The sequence below is a fragment of the Lissotriton helveticus genome, chromosome 2_1 (assembly GCF_964261635.1).
Source record: "Lissotriton helveticus chromosome 2_1, aLisHel1.1, whole genome shotgun sequence".
Lineage (NCBI taxonomy): Eukaryota > Metazoa > Chordata > Amphibia > Caudata > Salamandridae > Lissotriton > Lissotriton helveticus.
The window spans coordinates 1,962,340,154-1,962,362,185 of record NC_136059.1 but is presented as its reverse complement, the minus strand read 5'-3'; the positions used below and the strand labels follow the sequence as shown (position 1 = coordinate 1,962,362,185).

Sequence of the window (22,032 nt, the reverse complement as noted above, 5' to 3'; positions counted from 1 at the left end):
CCATCAGTATGTATATATGTATATATACATACATATATATATATATACATATATATATATATATATACACGCCTACACACTTATATAGGTTTTATTGCATAATTAATAAATAACCTTTGCATCAGACAAATAAACAGTACATTGTATTAGCAAACACACATAGGAAATAATCAGCACAGATTCACAATATGGGAACTTAAAGGAAAATGTATCTAAAACTCAAGCTTGCTCAGGCAGTTAGTCTAATAAAGTGCTAAAGTGCCTGTACAAATTGAAAGTGCAAATATAACAAGGAAACTGTAATCTATCAACACACCTAATAAAAGTAGCTAAAAATAACAGGGTAAAGACATTATTGGTATAAAAAGCCATCATTAAGTGACTTACAAAATGGAACTCTGTCAAGCACAAATTTGTCTGTTAAGGACCAGGGTGCCTGTGCACAAGAGCAGTGACGCCCATATAGCGAACTGCCATAAATTGTAAACAGAGGCGAAGAAACACAAGTTACTTACCTTCGGTAACGATATATCTGTGAGAAACATTAGTAGTGATAGATTCCTTACCTTAGAATTACCTCCAGGCGTCAGACTGGATCCGGAAAGTTTTTCGTCAGCAGTACCCCTGCAGGTCGGTAGGCATCTGCGTGCGGCTCCGAGTGCGTCGCCGGTGCCGGGTTGACGTCGCTGGAGTTACTTAGACGCGCTCACGCGCGCTGTCAGTTCTGTACACAGCTTTTTGTGCCAGGAACGCAGAGCCATGCAAAAAACTGACCACTGGTGCCATGTAACACAGCCCTGAAAGGGATGACCTTAACCCTAGAAATCAGTCCGCAGAACGGGGAGGATGGGTGGGGCGGTAAGGAATCTATCACTACTAAGATGGGCGAATTTTGTGGATTTGCGGTCCGCAAATTCGCGCGAAATTGCAAAAAAAATCTGGGAGTTCGCGAAAAAATTCGCTAACTCGCGGATTTGCAGTCTTGCACAAATAGACTGTACTTTCTATACTTCTACTGGCTAATCAGTAAGTGCTACCTCATTGGGTAAATGTATAGGTCTTTTCCTACACTGCAGCTGCGTAAAAGGGCCAGAAGAGTCGTCTCCAGTGACCATGTGTGTGTTACTATGCCATCGCGCCGAAGGGCGCAGGGGTCCCTTGAGTGAGCTGTCAATCATAGTGGGTAAATGGCGGGGAAACGGTGCATACCACTAGTGTGTGCAGCTGGGCCAAAGAGCGGGGCTTCTATGCGAGTTCACATGCCTCTTGTGTGTATAAAAGGTCAGAGACCGATCAGAGCAGCAGATGAGGAGAAAGAAGCATCTGGTCGCAGGAACTGCACGTCGATTGCACTCGTGAAAGTCAAGGATGCAGAGGCCTGCATCAGGCATCACAGCAACTTTTCAACGGTAGATACGGGGAGAAAGCACACCTGCCCAGCGCCGGGGTCCCTCGAGTGAGCTGTCCATCATAGTGTGTCAGGGCGGGAAAACGGTGCACACCACTAGTGTGTGCGGCGGTGCCAAAGAGCGGGGCTTCTATGCGAGTTCACATGCCTCTGTGTGTATAAAAGGTCAGAGACCGATCAGAGCAGCAGATGAGGAGAAAGAAGCTCCTGGTGACATGAACTGCACGGGGATTGCACGGGGATTGCACTCATGAAAGTCAAGGATGCAGAGGCCTCCATCAGGCATCACAGCTACTTTTCGACGGTAGATATGGGGAGAAAGCACAACTGCCCAGCGCCGGTGTCCCTTGAGTGAGCTGTCCATCAAATTGGATCAGGGCGGGAAAACGGTGCACACCACTAGTGTGTGCGGCGGGGCCAAAGAGCGGGGCTTCTAAAAGAAATCCGCCCGCGAGCGGATTTGCGGATTTTTCAGCAATTTCGCGAGATTCGGGGATTGCGAAATTGTCGAAAATCTGCAAATTCCGCAAGCAGAACGGATTATTCGCCCATACTTAATCACTACTAATGTTTCTTACAGATATATGGTTACCGAAGGTAAGTAACTTGTGCATCTGAAAGAAACAAGTAGTGATAGATTCCTTATCTTAGAGTAGATACCACAGCAATACCAACCCTGGTGGTGGGTCTGCTAACCAAGATCACACCAGAAAGTCCTGGCGAACAGAATGGCCAAAGAAGCTGTCTCGCCAGACTTGGCTGTCCAGGCAGTAGTGCTTAGTAAACATGTGCAGCAAGGCCTACGTAGCTGCCTGACAGATGTCATGCAAGGGAACTCCCTGTCCAAAAGCAGTAGTGGCTGCCCTGGTAGAATGGGCGCATAGCCCCACCGGAGGCTCCTTTTTAGTCAAAGAATAACAAGCCTTAACGACTCACCGAGAGATGGTCCGCTTGTGCACGGCCCGATCTTTCTTGGCGCCCACATAGCCAACAAAGAGCTGATCAACCACCCGGAACTGTTGTGACCGGTTGAGGTAGAATGAGAGAGCACGTTTTGGGTCCAGACGGTGGAGCCTCTCTTCCTCTTTTGAGGGAAGCGGAGAAGGAAAGAAAGTGGGCAAAGTGATGGTCTTCCCGCTGTGAATGGCAGAAAAGATGGATGAGTCCGTAGAACAACTCAAAGGGAGCACACATCAGATAGGTCAGCTAAAGTCTCACTGAGGCATTATGAAAGGAACAGGAGGGAAAAGATGAGTAATGCCTTTTAAGAATCTACAGGGGACTTGAAAGGGGAAGGCTGATCTTGAAGCCGTAAAAAGGCTGAAATGGCCGAGAGATAGCCCTTGACAGTACCCAGAGCAGAGCACTGCTGGGCCAAAGAAAGGGGAAATAGAAGGAACTCTGAAAGAGGGGCAGAAAGGGGATCCACAGCCTTTGCTGTGCACCATGCCACAAATGTATTCCACCTACAGGCGTATAACGTTTTAGTGGAGGGACGCCTGGCTGGCAAGATAACATCACAAACATCGGGAGGCAGGTCAAAAGATGTCAACTGCCGCCGCTCAATCTCCACGCAAGGAGGTGGAGGCTGGACAGGTTGGGGTGCAGAACCCTCCCCTGCTGCTGTGACAGAAGATCCTCCCGAAGAGGCAGTCGGAGCGGGGGATCGATCGCCATGCTGAGTAGTTCGGGATACCATACTCTTTGAGCCCAGTCCGGAGCCACAAGAATGACTTGGGCCTGGTCGCGCTTATCTTCTTCAGCACTAGAAGGGTAGAAGTGGTATAGGCGGAAAGGCGTATAGCAGACCGCAACTCCACTCGCGACGAAAAGCATCGCCTAGCGTGTGCCGCCTTGGGAATCCCAACGCGCAGAACTGATGACATTGCACGTTCTCCTCTGTGGCGAATAGATCTAACCAAGCTGAAAGAGACTTTCTGCCACGTCAGAGTTCAGATGCCATTCGTGATCCATCATGCACCGGAGGCTGAGTTTGTCCGCCCTGGCGTTCAGAGAACCTGCCAGGTGTTGAACCACCGGGGAAATGCCCTGACGTTCCAGCCATGTCCAGAGGCGCAGAGCCTCCTGGCATAGGGTCCACGACCCAACCCCACCCTGTTTGTTGCAGTAGCACATGGCGGTGGTGTTGTCAGTGAACACCTGCACTACCCTCCCCAAGACAGAGAAAAGGAATGCCTTCAGTGCAAGCCAGAACAACCAAAGCTCCAGAAGGTTGATATGGAGTTGGGACTCCACCGGAGACCAGAGGACCTCTGATCTCCGCCTCTCCCATGTGGCCGCCCCATCCCAGAAGGCACAACTGTGTGCTCTGGTTGGGGAAGGGAGAAGGATCTGCCATTGACCCAATCGCGATTCATGAGCCACCACTGCAATTGTCGTGCGGTGCCCTCCGAGATCTGGACATGATCAGGCAGGTTGCGCTGATGCTGTGCCCACTGGAACTTCAGGTCCCACTGCAGAGCATGATCCACTAGCAGAATGCAGGAAGTCATCAGGCCCAGTAGCCGAAGGGTCATCCTGACCAAAACCCGGGATAGAGGCTGAAAGATCGGAAATCATAGCCTGAATTTCCCAAATCGCTGCCCGGGAGGATAAACCCGAAACTGCGCGGAGTCCAGAACTGCTCCGATGAAGAGGAGCTTCTGCGAGGGAATCAGGTGCAACTTTGGCACATTGATGGAAAACCCCAGCAAATGCAGGAGGTTGGCCGTAGTCTGGAGGTGGGAGACAACTGCCTGGGGTGAGCCCGCCTTCAACAACCAGTCGTCGAGATAGGGGAAGACTGGGACCCCCGATCTGTGCATATGAGCTGCGACCATCGCCATCACTTTCGTGAACACCCGAGGGGCACTGGTAAGGCTGAAAGGGAGCACGGTAAACTGAAAATGCTTGTGGCCTACTGTGAACCACAGGTAATGCCGGTGGACTGGCAGGATGGGGATGTGGAAATAGGCATCCTGCGAGTCCAACGCTACCATCCAGTCTCCAGGGTCGAGAGCAGACAAAACCTGAGCTAGCGTCAACATCTTGTACTTCTCCTTCCGGAAGAAGCCATTGACGTCCCTGAGGTCCAAGATAGGACGCAGGCCCTTGTCCTTCTTGGGGACCAGAAAGTAGTGGGAGTAACAACCACAACCTACTTCTGGCCCAGGAACGCGCTCGATGGCCCCCTTGGCCAAGAGGGCCGTCACATCCTGCTGAAGAAGCGCAAGATGGTCCCCCGACCTGTGGTGGTACCGAGGTGGCATGGCTGGAGGGGTAGTCTCGAAGGGGAGGGAGTAGCCCCTTCAGACTATTTGCAGCACCTACTTGTCCGAAGTGATGTTGCGGCAGTGGGGGAGATGATGGTGAATTTGTCCGCCCACTGGCGTTTGATGGGCCTGAAAGGTCGGACTAGTAAGCCTTTGAAGTGGATGCTGTGGGGTGGAGGTGGAGTGACCCACCCGCTGGCCCCCAGAACCGCCTCAGTAGTTCCCACGTCCACGGCTGTGCTGAGGTTGTTGCTGCGCCGGCCTGTGGTTATGGAATGAACGTGTTGGGGCACCCCTTCCATGGCCACAAAAGGAGCAAAAAGCAGAAGGCGGAGAAGACGGAGGAGGCCGAGTGGCCGAGAGGCCCAAGGACTTGGCCGTAGCCTGTGAGTCCTTAATGCGCTCCAACGCACTATCTGCTTCGCTGCCAAAAAGGCGAATGCCATCAATGGGCATATCCATCAAAGTGTTCTGGACATCCCACGAGAAGCCAGTTGTTCTCAGCCAGGCGTGGCGTCGAAGCGCCACCGTCGTGGAAATCGCCCTGCCTAGTGAGTAGGCAGTATAAAGCCCAAAATGTATGGTGAACTTAGCTGCGTCCCTCCCAGCTGCAATAGCCTGGGCGAGTACTGTCTGGGCGTCCTCCGGACAGTTGGGCAGCACCTGCGCAACCGTGTCCCACACAGAGTGGGAGTAAAGGCCCAAGAGGCATGCGGTGTTCACCAACCGCAGCCCTAAGCTGGCAGATGAAAACAGCTTCTTGCCAAGCTGCTCCAGCTTCTTCGATTCCCTATTTGGGGGTGCGGAAGGAAATGCACTCTGGGATGTAGAAGCTTGGGCAACCAAGCTCTCAGGGGTGGGGTGTTGGGAGAGAAAGAGGGGGTCACCCAGAGCCGGGCAATGGTGTCGGGCCACGTTCCTGTCCACAGGAGCCTCTGGTTTGGGCCTGGACCAAGTGCCCAAAAGAACGTCAGACAGTGCATCATTAAAAGCAGCAAGGGCTCCGAAGAGGTTGCTGCCGGTTAAAGCACTTATGTCAGGAGGTTAGTCCTGACGGCCACTGTAGGGAGTTCGATCTGGAGAGCCTCGGCCGCCCTACGCAACACCACTGCGTAACTTGCTCCCTCCTCCGTAGCCACGGAAGGAGGAGACAGCATGCCAAGGTCAAGCGAGGTGTCTAGACCACTGGCATCCCCCAAATCCTCTGCCCAGTCCGGATCATCCCCACACTGTTGTGTAAGAGGGTTCTCAGACCCCTCCCAATTCTCCCCTTCATCCGGCCCCTCGGCGTCTGAATCGGCGTCGAGAGATGCCGTTCCCGCATCCGGTTCAGTGCTGAAACCGGGGACGATGTCGGCGGTAGTACCGGATGACGTCGGAGGTGGTGCTGGAGGTGGGGTAGACACCGGTGGAGGTGTTATCAGGTCAACCGGTGTCACCTGGAATCCGAGCCCGGATCCAGGGGGGTCCGGCGGTGCATGGGCCAAAGCCGACGGTGGCACCAGGTCCGAAGCCTCCGGTGTCGGAAGGGCAGGACCCCCAGTTAGGCCCGCGGGGCCAGAAGGCGCGCCGGCGGGGCCAGACAGCCCAAAGAGTCGAGCCATGGCAGCAAGAAACTCTTGCACTTGTGCAGCCGTCGCCAACGAACCCAGAAAGGGTGGGTAGACCGGCAGCGACATCGCAGGCTCCGCAGGGGTGGCACCACCCGCGTTGCGCGAAGGTAAGTCGAAGGGCGACGGCGCTTCTTCGACTTCTTCTTGGAATGCTTCGAGTTACCTGACACCGAGTGCAAAGACTTAGATCCAGAGGAACGATGTTGAGGGCTCCGCGACCGGTCCCTTGACCTCCCACGGGACAGGGACCTTGAGCGGCGCGGAGCCGACTGCCAGACTTCCAGCAACATACGGGTCCGCTCCCGCAAAGTCTTCGGCGCCATGGCCCGGCAGTCGTGGTCGCGCTCCAGGTAGTAGAGACACACGCGGTGTGGGTCCGTCACCGACATCATGCAGTGACAGTCCCCGCAGTTGTTGAAACCGGGCATCCCTACGACACCAGGAGTCGAACGACTCAGAAGAAAAGAGGTAAAAGGCCTCTTACTCAGTAAAAAAGGGACTGGGGGTACTTCTTCTCGGATCTGCGCTTGCTGGTGCGGAAAAAGAAAGAGAACTGACAGAGCTCGTGGGCGCATCTAAGTAGCTCCAGCGACGTCATCCCGGCGCCAACAACGCACACGGAGTCGCACGACGACACCTACCGACGCACAAGGATACTGCTGACGAAAAACATTCCGGATCCAGTCTGATGCCTGGTGGTAATTCTAAGGTAAGGAATCTATCACTATGTGTTTCTTTCAGATTAGGTGTCACAAAGGATAGTGATCCATGTGTGAAGAAATAAAAAAACAGATGTTATGGGTGTTAACATTTAAAAGAACTTCTTGGGATGGGATTGTTAGAAGACAGGAATGGCACCACTTTCAATCTGCATTCTCCAGTTGCCTCAAAACTTGTAAAAATATAGGCAGGAATTTAAGCAGTCTGACATTCAGAATTATATTTTGCGGGTTCAGTGTTGCTAGAACGCCCTGTCCACAAGTCCGTATATTCAACAGGTAAAACTGCTGTTGAAACAATCATTTACAAGGTACAAGTTATACAGGGCACAAGCATATTACATGTAGGATGGATTACTACATCTTGTTACAAATCTGCATTTCATGTCGGGCTTTTCACTTTGGTAGGTGGTCCAGTGTTAAGAAGACCCCAAATCAAAAAGCCAGAAATCTACTTTTTGTATGTCTTGGATAATTCTCTCTTATGTAAGGTTGCTTCTCTGGGTTATTACATGATTATATAACCATCCAGGCATTGGGCAGCTGGGACAATAATTCTTTATCAAAAAGTCTACCAAGAGCCTGTGCATTGGCATTCACTACTTTTTTAGTTAACTCATTATGACTGACCCTCCATATATCCTAGACATCTAGGTTATCCATGGATGCATCCAGGTAGCGGGCATGAGCGACTTTGCTTCCAACAGTCATTAGCTCATCCCATATCATGTTATTAGGCAAGTTGAGGGGTGCTGCTCTGATCTTATGACACAGCTTGTTGAATGCACTTTTCCTGGCCACAGGTTGCTGGAGGAGACCAAATTCCACGTGGACCTGGGTCAGTGAGGCTGCTTTTGGTAGACGAAGAATGCCTTTGTTGATTTTTATCATCAATGTATCTACCAATTTTCCCGCTTTGTCCATCATAGTCTTGCGCCATCTGTCGTCTGCGTGCTGCTTGCCTCTGCCTCCACCTGGCCTTCTGGATCCCCTGGGCTCCGGGGGGTTCCAAGGGTTAACGTTCTCCCTCTGGTAGGTGAGGAGCAGACGAAGTGTCAAATATGCCCTCTGGGATGCCAAAGCAGAGGGTGAAGTGGGTGAGCAGGGAGCAGCAGCAACAGCACATCCCTCTGTGTGGCACTCAGGGCCCTTCCTCTGCGGGAGTCCGTTTACAAATGTTCTGCAACCAACTCACTGAGTAGCTCCTGAGACCATGATTGACTGAAACCATCAATAAAGATACAGAAAGTATGCTGTTCCTAATTACAAGACAAGGGAAAACTAGGGGAACCGGTTTTGCGTGGTCATGAGATGTAGGAGGACGGGGATTCCTCCTCTTGGAATTTGGGGCCCTTACACACCCAGCTGGCTGTCATGTTTCATCATAGGTCTGCTCCTCATCTGATCGTCGCAGGAATACCTGATGGGCTCCCTATGAGGGGCTCTTTGGTGGAGAGCTTTTATTCCAAATTGCTGTTTGGTGCCATGTGGGGGAGGGGCCTAACCAGTGCAGATGAGTGAGTTGAGGTGTGTAACCTGAAGGAAGTTTAAAACAGTTTGGAAGTACCAATGAACACAATTTTAATCAATAGGTCTCCCAAACTAATTAAAAGAGACAGCAGCGCATGTCTGAGGTTATGTATCAGGTAGGGCGCTGTATTGTGTGGTCAACATGTTTCTTGCCTAGTAGTCAATCAATCTGGTGGCGATTTGTCTGGACCTTATAAAATCAAATCTATCTACACACGGGTGGTTATATGGTGTAAACCACCTCTTTAAACCAGCCTAACACATATTCTGTGTAGTACCCGATAGAACATGACCAACCTGGTGAAAGAATAAAAACAAATATTAAGATCTGAGACATCAGTATAAACAGAACTTTCGTGCTCCCGGAACAGCATACTTTCTAAATCTTTACTAAGTTTGGGCACGTATGCTGGACTTGTCCAAAAAGCCCAGAGTCCCTCCTTTGTGATTGACCATCAGTAGATAGTCACCATTGGATTTTAGAGGTTGTGCCTGCATGACATCGGATGCAGTGATTTCAGCCACCTCAATAATCCCAGCCTCAGGCCTGCAGTCCCAAACAGCGTTCACAGCTTCCTCAATAGTGGTTTGCATTATTCATGGTTGTAAGCTACCAGCTACATACAGCATCCAGCAAAATAGTAAATGTGCTATCAAATAACCGATTTCCATTTTCCGGAGCTATGGTCTTATTGAGAGATACATGGATGAAGAACAGACGATTTAATACATTTTTAAATCGGTCCAGGTCTATGAGGTTGGATATCACCTGCCTCCACCTTTATTAGATTACATACACTGGACATTGCCCTTTTGATCGATTTTCTTTAGCCTTTGATGCCAGTACAGCAAAAGTTGTTCATAAAGTCGGCGGGGCGAAAGCGAAATAATATTGCTTCAGTAAATGATTCACAACTATCAATAAATAAACAAGTAAGCTACAAGCAATTGCCTGTATTTAAATATTTCAGATTTTTTTTTTGTTACACATTTGTAAAACGAAATTTACAACGTCAATCAGTCAAAAGTGTTAAAAGGTGTATAAAACCAAAATGCTAAACAATTATGAGTTAGTGAGTCTGACAACTCACCAAGCGTGACAACCGAGGACACTCTAATCTCATAGATGGCATTAATGACCACATCAGAAATATTTCCAGCAAAGCTTTGATGTTTGAGGAACAAAATAATATAATTATATTTGAGCACAGCCTAGCGGCTAAATAATCCATCATAAAGCAGGAAAAATGGTATGCATCAAATAATAAACTTTCCCAAAATAATCACGGTTTATAGCTGACGCTCCCGTCATTTTCATTCTTGCAGAAACCGTATGACTTAAAATGTAGGCAGCTTCTTGAGCAACAAAACCCGGGGAGTGGTAGATGATGGAGGGAGGGGATACAGACACAGCAGCCTTTGTTGCATCATGCCTTACACAAAGAAATATTTGTGAAATGCTGCAGGTGAGCTCCTTAACTAACTATGCTGTAGAGTAGACCAGTTTCTATAACTTAAGGCACGCTTTAGCTCTTACCATTGTCCAGTTCAAGGCAGAGGTTGTACACAGCCAGAGGCCTCTTGTTGCGCCCCCCTTGTCGTCGCGATTGTCTCGGGGGGGCGTTAGGGGGAGATATCGATAACGAGATTGGTTCCATCAGATTGTCATCGGGTGGATTCCTGAAGATCTGCGATCCAAAACAAAGAAGCTGTAATTGCTTGTCACGCGGAGAAAAGAGCAGAGTAAAACCTTAAACTATTTGGAAACAGCCATTTTTGGATTGTTTTCAGGACACAGGAGCCAAAACGTTTTTTGGCAGTCGTATATTTCTCGAAAGCCTTAAAAAGAGGAAACTGAAGCATTACGTCTTACACATTACCAGCTCTTAAAACATGCAACTGGACGTGCCAGATCAGAGAAAAGTTGCAATCAAAATTGTGTTATTCTGAAATTTCACACACACATCAGTTGTTTGCCAATATACACAGCCTACTTAGTGGACGATCATAAAAATCGTCTACAACATGGGAAACATATTTCTTAGGGAATCATTTGTTTACATTGAACTAGAGAACTGCTGCTCCCTTGATTCCACTGGAACATTTGTTGAGCTTATTTTCACAAGTTTGTTTAGATCTGCCATCAAAAACAGTATTAATGGTAATGCCTTGAAGTTATGTATTTATAAAGTGGCCAAGCAGAGATTGCTCTAGTGTTTACAATGAGTTGACATTCAAGCTCATTCTTGGTTTCCACAATTAATATCTATACTACTATTATAAAGGAAGAACTTTGAACCTTTGAGGCGGGTAAACTCGGGAACCACAGCGCCAATCCACACACCCGATACATCGTTGTAATCGTCAGGGTGTGCAGATGGACATAGGCTATATAAACCTAATAATTATAAGTTATTTAAAAAATTTACCGGAAAAAAAGTAGTCCCTTGGAAGAAGTGCCGGCCGTGACGTGCGTGCCCGACGTGAGGAGCGCGGAGAGGAGCAGCGTCGAGGAGTGCGAGGAGGACCGGCGGACATGACGCGGGGAGGATCGATGTGGAGCAGGCGGACAGGCGGAGAGGAGCAGTGAGCGGCGGATGAGGTACGTTATTTATTTATTTATTTAGGAGCGGTGAGCGGCGGAAAAATTAAGCAAAAAATGAAAATCGTGAGCAAGAGGAAACAAACGGAGCATGAGCCAAACGGTGCATTACTGGAGGAAAAAGTTACGTGTGCAGGTTACAAAAGCGTAGAAAGTAAACATAGAGGAAACAAACGGAGCATGAGCCAAACGGTGCATTACTGGAGGAAAAAGTGAAGTGTACAGGTTACAAAAGCGTAGAAAGTAAACATAGAGGTATAGGAGGAAAACGTGACGTATGCAGGTAGCAAGAGAAAGCAAACGGAGCATTAAAAAAGTGAGCCAAACGGTGCATTACAGGAGGAAAAAGTGACGTGTGCAGGTTACAAAAGCGTAGAAAGTAAACATAGAGGTATAGGAGGAAAAAGTGACGTGTGCAGGTAACAAGAGGAAGCAAACGGAGCATTAAAAAAGTGAGCAAACGGTGCATTACAGGAGGAAAAAGTTATGTGTGCAGGTTACAAAAGCGTACAAAGTAAACATAGAAGTATAATACTGCAATATATGGAGGACAACGTCGGGGCGGGCGGGGGCCCTGAAGCCTAATTGCTCCCGGACAACGTCGGGACGGGCTGCTAGTACAAAATAAGAGGTTAAAAAACACATATACACACATAGCATAATGCTAACAACATTCCACTAATATTATTTCTGCAGCCCCCCCGACATTCAACCAGCATGTTGTGGTGCAAGTTGATAGTCTGGCTCCTCCAGCGAACAGTGTGTAACGTTGTAATGTACCGTGGAAGTGCGTGTGATTGGCGCAGTGTCTTACGTCATGCACGTGCACTGGAGGAGGACGTACAACTAGTTAGTTGAGAGCAAGGAAGAGGATGGACAAGGAGCATGTCCGGCTCCTAGTAGCCCTCGTGAATGTAAGTAAATGTATCCATTTAATGCGCAGTTATTTCCCTTGTCACCCATCTCAAACTCTCTTCTTTAGCCCTGCCAACCCTGCCAAGCCATCTGCATCAGGCATTAGACGAACGCATTTCAATGTGGTGGTCCGCATCATCACACCAAAGTGCATTGTCACACATTTATAACACCTCAGCTGTCTGCCGGAGCACTGCTATTTAGCACCTCCACCGACTGTCAAAGCTCTTAGCTGGCAGCTTACGGCAGGTTTGGGGGCTGGCTCTGCCCGTGTAATCACAGACTTCACATCATGAATCTTCAGTCATGTGATTTCATTTGCCCAATCACCTAGCTCAGCCCACAGTAATCACTGACGTGACTTCACAAGTGTTTGGTATCATAATTTCATTTATCCAATCACCAGAGCAGGCCTGGCATAGTTTAAAGTTGTTTGGCAGACCCCTGCACCGTCCCAGGCAGCTCCGCGATCCAGCAGGATGGACACTGACCGACTCACACGGCCTTGGCTGCAATGGACTGCAAAGCAGGGCAGGGTGGCTGCTAAGGCAGTCACACACCACAACTCTCTGGCCCCGGTCCGGTCCAAACCATTACACCAGCCAGATAAACACTGTATTCCAGGCTTCTCCACTGGAGCTGAGGGGCTTCCAGCAGGACTGGAGTAGCCGTAGCCCCTGTAGGCTGACACGGTATGTCCGTTCTGCAGACCCAGATAAGTGAAAAGGGGGCTCGTAAAAAACACTTAATACCGCAACGTATGCCCCTCCATTTGCCCCCGCCCCGCTTTACAAGCACCCTTTCCACAGGTGGCTATGCAGCACCACGCCCAAACCTTGCCACACTATCTGCATTGGAATTCAGAAAAAAACGATCTTGCAGTGACACTCACACACCGCTTCCTCACCCAGGACCTGGGACAGAACAGCAACTGCATCCCCAGATGCACATAAAAAGCCTCACACACAAAACCTAATAATGATACAGCCCTTACAGCAGGAAAGACCCCGCAACAAACCCTGAACCATTAGCTTCATTAGCTAATAGTCCAATCTGCCAGCACACACCCTTAAGAGTGCTATCCCGCACCATGGCAATTATGGCACAAAGACTTCGCCACTCCATGTTAAAGTATAGTCCAAATAGGTGGCTATACTTGTCAGTGAAGGACACATGGAGTACAGGGGCTTATAAAGTCCCAAGGAGATTTTCTGTCCCGTCCTTCAGTTTAGAAAAGCAAACAGTAAATCAGCACTTTTTAGAGCCCCTCGTTCTTTGGACTTGGATTAAAGGACGTACTATGGAAAATTGAATATTTCTTTTAATAGCTGTAACAGGACGAGTTTAATTCTAGTGTCAGCCAAGGCTGTTAATGCGAGACCGCTACATAAATGGCCTTCTTACACATAATACTCATCACATCTATCTATTGCGAATGACAACCATGCCACCATTTTTGAGCCTTGAAAAAGTAACGGTGTGACAAAACACGTGTCCGCTGTTACCAATACACCGAAAAATTGGACAGATGTAACCTGTTCATCACTATATGGAGGCTGTCATCACTGTTTTGAAAACTGGATGGATGTAACCTGTTTATCAATGTATTGAAAATTTGAAAGATAGAACCTGTGAAAAGAAACCTTAATTGAGAATCTTTGAACTACACTTCACTCGTAGTAAAGAACTGCGTCTTGTGTACACTCACACCTTGGGTAATAGGGTGTGGAATTACCCTTGTGGCACCATTTCTCTGACTAACTCGTTGTATACACTTAGCATGTATTGTATGCCCACTAAATGTATTTCTTATATACAAGGTGTTATTCCTTTTCCACAACTACCCTCTCTTTTTTCATATGGCACAAAGTCTGTACTGCCTCCTGAAGCACCACATCTGCCCCGTGCCACTTGCACCTTATTTTACTGTCTTATGCGACCAATCATCCGGACCTAAATACACTGCATTGTTCTTTTGGGGGATACCTAGGAAACTACATGCCTAGTGCTTAAACAATAAAAGCACTAAATCTACCCAACCTACAAATTGTCACTACCACAGGGCGGTAACTCCTCGATAGTTGATTCTACTACCGAGTGCCCGCCACACCTCTGCCCCCACCCCACATGCTAAAGAAAGAGACCCTTTGAAAAATGTGTACCCACAAAAAAGTGTTATCCTGGGTACATCAGAAACAATGAGAGAGCAAGGGTAACTGGAGCAAGTCCAGATCCCCAGATATGTAGTTTAAGTAAATAAACAATGTGGACTAGCCCACTATGTGATAGTCATAGTCACTGTTTTCGTGGCCTGAAACTGGGACACACTTGGTGTTTTAAAAGACCCCTCACACACCAACCAGGCTTACTATACTACTTCGGGACTCTGCCAGTGTGGATACCGCGAGCGATGTTCAAGGAGCTTGACTCAAAAATCACGTAATTTATTTGGGCAGCAGGCAGAAGGAGAGTGGCAATGACAGCGTGCGACGCCCCGCAGCGGAGGGTGGGTTGGCGGTGCCTGACTTTGTGGCTTACTATTTAGCTGCACAACTATACTGGCTTTTTCAATGGCTGGCGGCGGATCGAAACCCAGGCAGAGAGCAATGTCCAACCACACCAGACACTGCGACACTGGCAAAAATCCTCCTGCAAGTGCGTCGCACCACGGCTGCGGATACAACTGCAACCAGGGTGATAGTGCGCTGCTGGACCAGATACTTGAGGAAGGTGGGCGCTGCAACTCCCTACTCCCCTAACAAACCAATCACAATGCTGCGCTATCTCCCACAGGGGGAACATTGGGCAGGACTGGAGGATTGGTTTGAGGCAGGACTAAGAGAGATGGGGGACCTATACCGAGAATCCACGCTACTCTCCTTTGAAGACCTGCATTCGAACCAGACCCAGATGGCGGGCAAGAGGGACAACCGGCTTAACACAGTTAGAAGGTATAGCATGATAGGACACGATCCCTAGGGACCTCGCACACGACCACCCGTTAACACGTAATTACCACAGCCTATCTATTAGCACGCAACTCAAGGAAGGATAGTTTTGTTGTTATGGGATCAGTGATGATGTTATACCAGACAATATTACCGACACGGTGTGAACACCTGAAACCAGCTTGGAACGTACAAATGACTATATGTATTGACACTAATCAAATGCCAATAAAATATGGTTTAAAAAAATCATTTAAATTACCGTGCCGGAAGGTTGAACAACTACATACTACCCGAGGTTTCAAATGTTGCTCTTATCTAGTGTATGAAAGTGCTGCTAATTAACTACTATTATACCACAGTTCATCAAAAACAGACTGAGGTGAGTGATGAACTTGATATGATTTTATCTAGTGTTCTCTCAAAGATAAATGATCATTGCTCTGTTTTTTGGGCAAGTGATTTTCATGTTAAACTTTTTGGATTTGGTGATTACTCAGTGTGTGGTTTAACTAACATGAAAGGTGATCCCTTTACTCATTTCAGTCATAGCCCTTATAGAAAAATCCTTAACAGGATTCTTATCAAATACTATTTGTTGTTTACATTGGACTTACTCCCTAAACATCGGCCTATTTTCCAGACTTTTCATGGAAATGATAATGTAACACTATTGATTATATTTTAGTTACTGGTGACCTTGACTCTCTGATCGGGTATTTTTCGATTATGAGTAACTGTGTGAGTGACCACAGTTTACTATCCTTAGTATTGAATCTGGATCTAGCAAAGATTCAATCCCAGGAGAGCGGGGAGTTACTTTATTTGGTCAATTCCGGTGTATCGGAAAAAATATGTCCTGATTTTTTTTGCAGGATCTAATCCAGTGTGAGGAGGCATCTTTTTTACCAGTTTATCCACTGATAAGAATTCATCCTCGATTATGAATGGGTTTATTTCACGGTGTCAGAAGCGGTCTAATTCTTCGCTCGTTAAGAAAGTTGAGAAGAGTTCTAAAACGTGTAGTTGGTTTAATACTAAATGTACTGCTGCACACCGTAATCACAAACACGCACTCAAGGCAATCCTAGAGACAAGGTTCTAGTTAACTTGCGAGAAGAAACTACAAGGAAGCTCTCACTTGTAGAAAGAGTGAAATTAAAAAATCACCTTGGGATGAATCCGAAGTAGCGGTAAAGGTAAATAAGCAATCCTGACTTAGGGCAGTGGTTAATTGTCCTTTTTTAGCTCTAAATTGAATTTCCCTAAAGTAGAATGTCTAGTTTCAGCTGAATCGTGGGACCTACATTTTACAAAACTCTTTCATCAAGAAAAAAACGTAGAAACTGTCCCAAAGGAGGTCCAGGAGTCCAATATTAAGGCAGCTGCTCCTATTGGTTTGAGTCTCCCCATAGACGAAAAGGAGGAGGCCCTTGTTATTAGAAAGAGCTTGGTGCATAAAGCCCCAGGCCCAGGTGGAGACCCTGTGGACCTGTTGAAGGCAAATCTAGAATTCTGGGCCTCTCTTATTACCAACGTTTTTTGCACCATTGTATCGATCATACACCTCCCTCACGGAAAGAAGAGGTTATTGTGCCTATTTTTTAAAAAAAAACTAGAAAAGACTTGTCACAGTTGCTATAAGCCCCTTCCTTTTCGGTATTTAACCTCCAAATTACTAGTGTGGTCCTTCTTTCACGTTTAGAGATTTAGGCTGAATCCAAAACCTTTCTGTCTCTGGTCCAATTTGGCTTGGCCCTGGGGTAAGCACAGTGGAGAAGTAGCTCAGCCTATCACTTACAGTTCGGAAATACATCAAAGCCAGGGGCGGTACCCTACATTTGGCTTTTATGGCCATCTCCTGTGCGTTTGCCAAAATTAATCGCTCCAAATTATGGACCATGATAAATTCTTTAGGGGTTTAGGGGTTGAGCTGGTTCTAGTGATTCTCCTTACGTAGATGCATACCAATACCTCCAAAACCTGCTATGGACAAAATAGGGAATGGACCCTTTTAATAAATCAAAATTTAAAAAAAGGGTTTTCCAAGGCTGTTTCCTGGCGCCATTTCTTCTCCTTCTTTATATAAATGGTTTGGAGCAACATCTAAACTCTCGCCCGGTCCCTCGTCTTTTATACTTAAATGACGCTGTGCTTCTTGCACAAACATTAAATGGGCTTCAATTACACTTGGAATCTTTTACCTCATTTATGCTTGGGCTAGATTTAGGGGTCAACATTTCAAAATCTTTTATGATGGTTATGGGCCCTCCCCCAAAAAAATAATCTAGGACGCATATGGTTGGAGGGGCTAAGAGCACTGAAGTACTCACTTTTAATTACCTGGGCATCTCTTTTGATAGTTTTTTTAACTGGGCTCACTTACTTACCGTCAGATCTGAACAATTTTAGGGTACGATTGAAGCACTATTTTGATTTATTTCTAGGCTAGGTGACAAACTAGTAAAATAAATGCTTTTTATAAATAAAAGCAAATGCGTCTCTTTGGGGCTGTATGGGGTCATGTCATTGTAGAATCTTTGCAGAGCTTAGAAAATAGAGTTGGGAGCTATATTTTATCTACCCCAAACTCTGTAGCCTCGTATATTTTACATGAAGAATTTGGCGTACAACATACAGCAAGGCTTTATCGAACTTGAACCATTACCTTTATGAATTTTAATTTGGCCCTCTCCAGAATGGTGTAGATAAGAGTTTGTGGTTGAAATACATCAAGCACATGTTTGAGCAGCTGGGTATTAAAGATAATTATTTCAACTCTTCAACAATCACCACTTTATCGAAGGAAAGGGCCAAAACCCTTTCCCCCGGTTATCTGTCTAAATTACAAGCAGACAAAGCTTCAAAATGTAAACAGTTGTTACTTACTCACATTTGATTACATCCACAGGACTGGAGCCTTATCTTGTACTATTTCGCATCCCGCAATACAGGTTCTACTTAATAAGGTTCAGATTGGGTATCATTTACTTTTTGCATGTATTTCCTGTCCAGGGGTCTTGGTTTAAGACACCCCCAAAATGCCCCTGTGATATTGCCCCACAAACCACGGTGCACTTTATGCTATTTTGCACACTCTACAAAAACCCATGCAAAAGATTTTTATGTTCTATTTTAAAATCTGCAAACATTAGGCAAAACCAGTTTGCATTAATATTTTTACAGCAACTTGGCTCTGCTGAATTATGTATGGCTGTTTTGAATCATATCAGATGTGCACTGAACATGAGGCACAACTACGTGAATGACCTGTAATGTTATGATGTGATTGTACTGTTTTTTAAATCTTAAAGATTTTATGTTTGCATGATGTGGTTATCTGTTTAATGTCTTTATATGGGCTAATTTAGACCGAAATTACGAATTATTAACTGACTGATAATGTATTCATAGATATATGTAAACATAGATGTTTTTTAAAACCTGGTTTTGACCCCAACTAGAACCTGATGCCTGTGAATAGCATTAGCCTCCAAATATCCGTTTATTTTTGGTCAGAACTCTGCCTCCAGCACTGCCACTGTGATAGTGATGGAGGCCTGACATTTCAATGATCAGTAGGTTGTATCTGAGAGGTGTGATTTATTAACAGCCAGTACACTCCATGTAGAAGAGTAACCCTGGCTAAACCTATGTGTCGATCCTAAAATCACATTTCTTCCCAAATTTTAACTTTTGAAAAGTATCTGCAAGACGTGCCATTTATAAAAACAGTAAGGATTATTGACTACAACTCTCAAGTGTGACAACAGAATTCAACTAACACATGTAATCTTGGAAGGCTAAATGTTTTATCATTCATTCAACCACTGCCTCAGAATTCACAAAAGACCAAACCAGTTTCTTGGGCAACATTCGTTCATGATGCGAGAAGCTCTCATGGGAGGCTTATTTGTCTTTTCGTTCCCCAACAGCGGTCCCATCAAAGGGTGCAACTTAGAGAAAATGCCTCAAAGAGTTTTTTTGGTCTGCTGAAATGACACGGTAAGGAATTGTGACAAGTCAGAGTAGCCCCTTCCTTTCTGGTCCTGGGACCATGATCAGCTAGCAAACTGGCACCCAAGCCTACGGAGGGGTGTTGCCTCTCCACCGGGTCGTGAAAAAGTCTTACAAGTTTCGAAAGATGGCAAAATGAACTGCTTAGTTATTTTGTTCTGGAGGACACAGCTAGGCATGATCTCCAATATTGCCTTGGATTTATCCATTTGTTATCTTGCTGTGCTTGACCACCACATATTTAGAGAAGCTTGAGAAAAGCACGGCTAGTCATCATCACTTTTGCTTGAATCCTTGCTTGACTAACACTTGGTACAGGGCTGTCGAAAACTCGCACCCTGACTTAACTACTGGGTTCAGTGGAAGGCATGGTCTACAAAAGTATCTAAAAGTCTCATTTGAAATCCAAGGGCTAATACGTCAAGGCCCTGCCTGGTAGCCATGTGTCCCATAAAGGAAACGTTCCAGCAGCCACAAGAGAGGGATGGCAAGCAATTCTGGTCCTGCAACACAGTCTGTGTTTATCTTCTAGAAGCTGTTCTCCAATCACACTCTGCCTTGAGGTGTTCCATAAATCATCTATGTAGCACTTCTACCGGTGCCCAAATGCTGCAGAACTGTAATTGTCCAGATGGGAAAAAAGAGAACTATTTTCTTGAGAACCATGGGTGAGTCAATAGGCCCTAACTTACCTTTTGGGGAAGACGCAGCCTGCCTATACCGGACAAGTGCCTCATCCATTTGCAGTAATTCCAAATCAGAGATTGTGACATTGCTTTCCAAAAGCAGCCTACATTCTCAACCAAACTACCAAAAGGTGATCCAGGGAAAAAAATAGTTTTATAGACCAAAGCCCCAGCACAGAAAAAGGGTCAAGGGAAACAATGCAAGATTCTGCTGATGAACTAAGTAAGGGAGAGAAAATGTTGCTGTGCTCCATAAACAACTGGCTCAAAATATGCCAGCAATGGGATATATGATTTAACCACTACTGCCTTAACAACGAGCAATGAGAATGTTATGAATACAGTTGACTGTAAGGTGGAAGGCCTTTCTGCTGCAGTGGTTCACATGGAACAAAATGTGACCACGAGGATTCAGATACTGGAGTGGAATGAGAAGGAGGTCAAAGACCTGATCAATAGAGTCAACTACTTCAAAAATTGAGTGATCAACAGGGCTCTGAACCATTACACACCGATGGAAGTGCTTTAAAATCAACTGAGGAGCACAAATATGAGAGCGCTAGGCATAGGCTACTTGATTCCTTGGGGAAATGCATGTGTATTGCTTCTGAGGGCCTGATCTTCAAAACTGAAAGTCATCGGGAGCAAGAAATAAATCTTCAAACTCGTGGAAGTCACTATAAACTTTGAGATGTTTAGATAAACCTGAGGAGTGATCCCTGAATCTCAAAGGTTCTTCACAGACACAAAGGCAGAGGGGTACATTTTATATATGCCGATTACAGGCTATTCTAGTTTCCTAAGCGGTGTTTCCCCCTGCTGTTCATTTTCTTACTGGTATGATTGCCTGGTGAGATGCAGGGTGATTTCAACAGTTATATGTGTGTATTGTAGTTTATATATCCACAACACGGGTACAGTTTATGTTTTTTTATGTGCCCCTGCTCTGTGGGCAAGCCATTTACATTGACAGTGCAGTGTCGCTCCACAGTTTTTTTCCAGCAGTATAAGAAAAAATAAAATGATAATAACTATGTTATTATCATTTTATTTTTTCCTTTTTTGTGCACAGCAGCTAAGCTTTGTGAGGCGGGCAGAATGACAGGGCAGTCGAGGAGTGGTTTGCCCCCACTCCTAAGTGCACATGACTGTTTGGCCGGCCCTCTCGGGCTGACCATAACAGTCATGCACACTTTCCCTCTTCTCTACCCAGGCTGCATCACAGCCTCGGTGGATAACATGCCCAGGCCCCCATGCCCCATCTCAACGACAAGCTACAGTGCTCAGACCAAACAATACACTCCTTCGCAGCATTGTGATTGGCTCAGGGGAGCCTGGGTGCTTCCGGGCTGCATACTGTTCCTGTTGACGGGAGGAGGAAAGACAAAACCAGGAGGAACGGGAAGCAAGTATGTTGAATTATTACTTTTATTTAACCTCGCCCCACCCTTCCATTTCCTCCCTCCCCACTGCCGCCACCGCCCTTCCTCCCCCGATCGGTGCCGGCCACCGCTGTGACAGTGTGCCCCCAATATGTCAAAGAGCACTGGCAGAAAAGACAGCACGAAATGAGCCACCAAGACTAAACATCTCCATCATTCATCACTTACAACCACCACTCCATGTCTCCAGATAAACCTGTCTTTCTTCTAATCAGAGAAATTGATCATCAAGATTCGATGGTGGCACTTAATTTATTTTAATGCACCACTGAAGGAGTGCTTCATGAACACAACCATGCGACGCAGCATTTTACTAACCAAGTGAGCTACATCTGCCTCACTGAGGTAGTCAAATTCCATCTCCATTCAGATGCAGCTCTCTCCAGTAATTATTATGACAACAAGGCCTTTTCCAATCGATGTTACTACAAAAATGAGAGCTACCCCTTTAAAAGTCAAGGGCACACTGTTATACTAAACAACACACATTGGCACCCTTTGCATACTGTCTCGCATGGGTATATTCAACCATATATGTACAGAAAGTTACAGACTGACTACCGATATTTTATAAATCAAAAACATATTTTAAAATACATACCTTTTATAGTGTTACAAATTGGGTTTCTGGTTGCAAAGGTATACACCCTGTCCAAGCAGAAGCCACAATCCTAGTCAGAGTAAGCTAGATACCCACTAAAAGAAAACCTCTACTCACCCTCTGGTAGCTTGCCACAGAGCAGTCACGCTTAGCTAAAGAGACAATGTGTAAAGTATTTTTGCGACACACCCACTGTAACACAATGAATACCCCACAAAAAGATTCCACACAGGTTTATAAATATAGATCTATACTACTATTATAAAGGAAGAACTTTGA

General features: G+C 46.3%; 1 protein-coding gene across 2 annotated transcripts in view; it reads right to left on the bottom strand.

The window, feature by feature from the left end:
* ARHGAP10 (Rho GTPase activating protein 10) overlaps positions 1-22,032 on the bottom strand; it is a 998,059-nt gene that overhangs the window by 230,786 nt on the left and 745,241 nt on the right. For both annotated transcript variants that reach the window (XM_078676901.1, XM_078676902.1), the window contains exon 19: positions 10,080-10,230. In XM_078676901.1, coding sequence (XP_078533027.1) covers positions 10,080-10,230 — 151 coding nt within the window. The remainder of the gene's footprint in view (positions 1-10,079; positions 10,231-22,032) is intronic.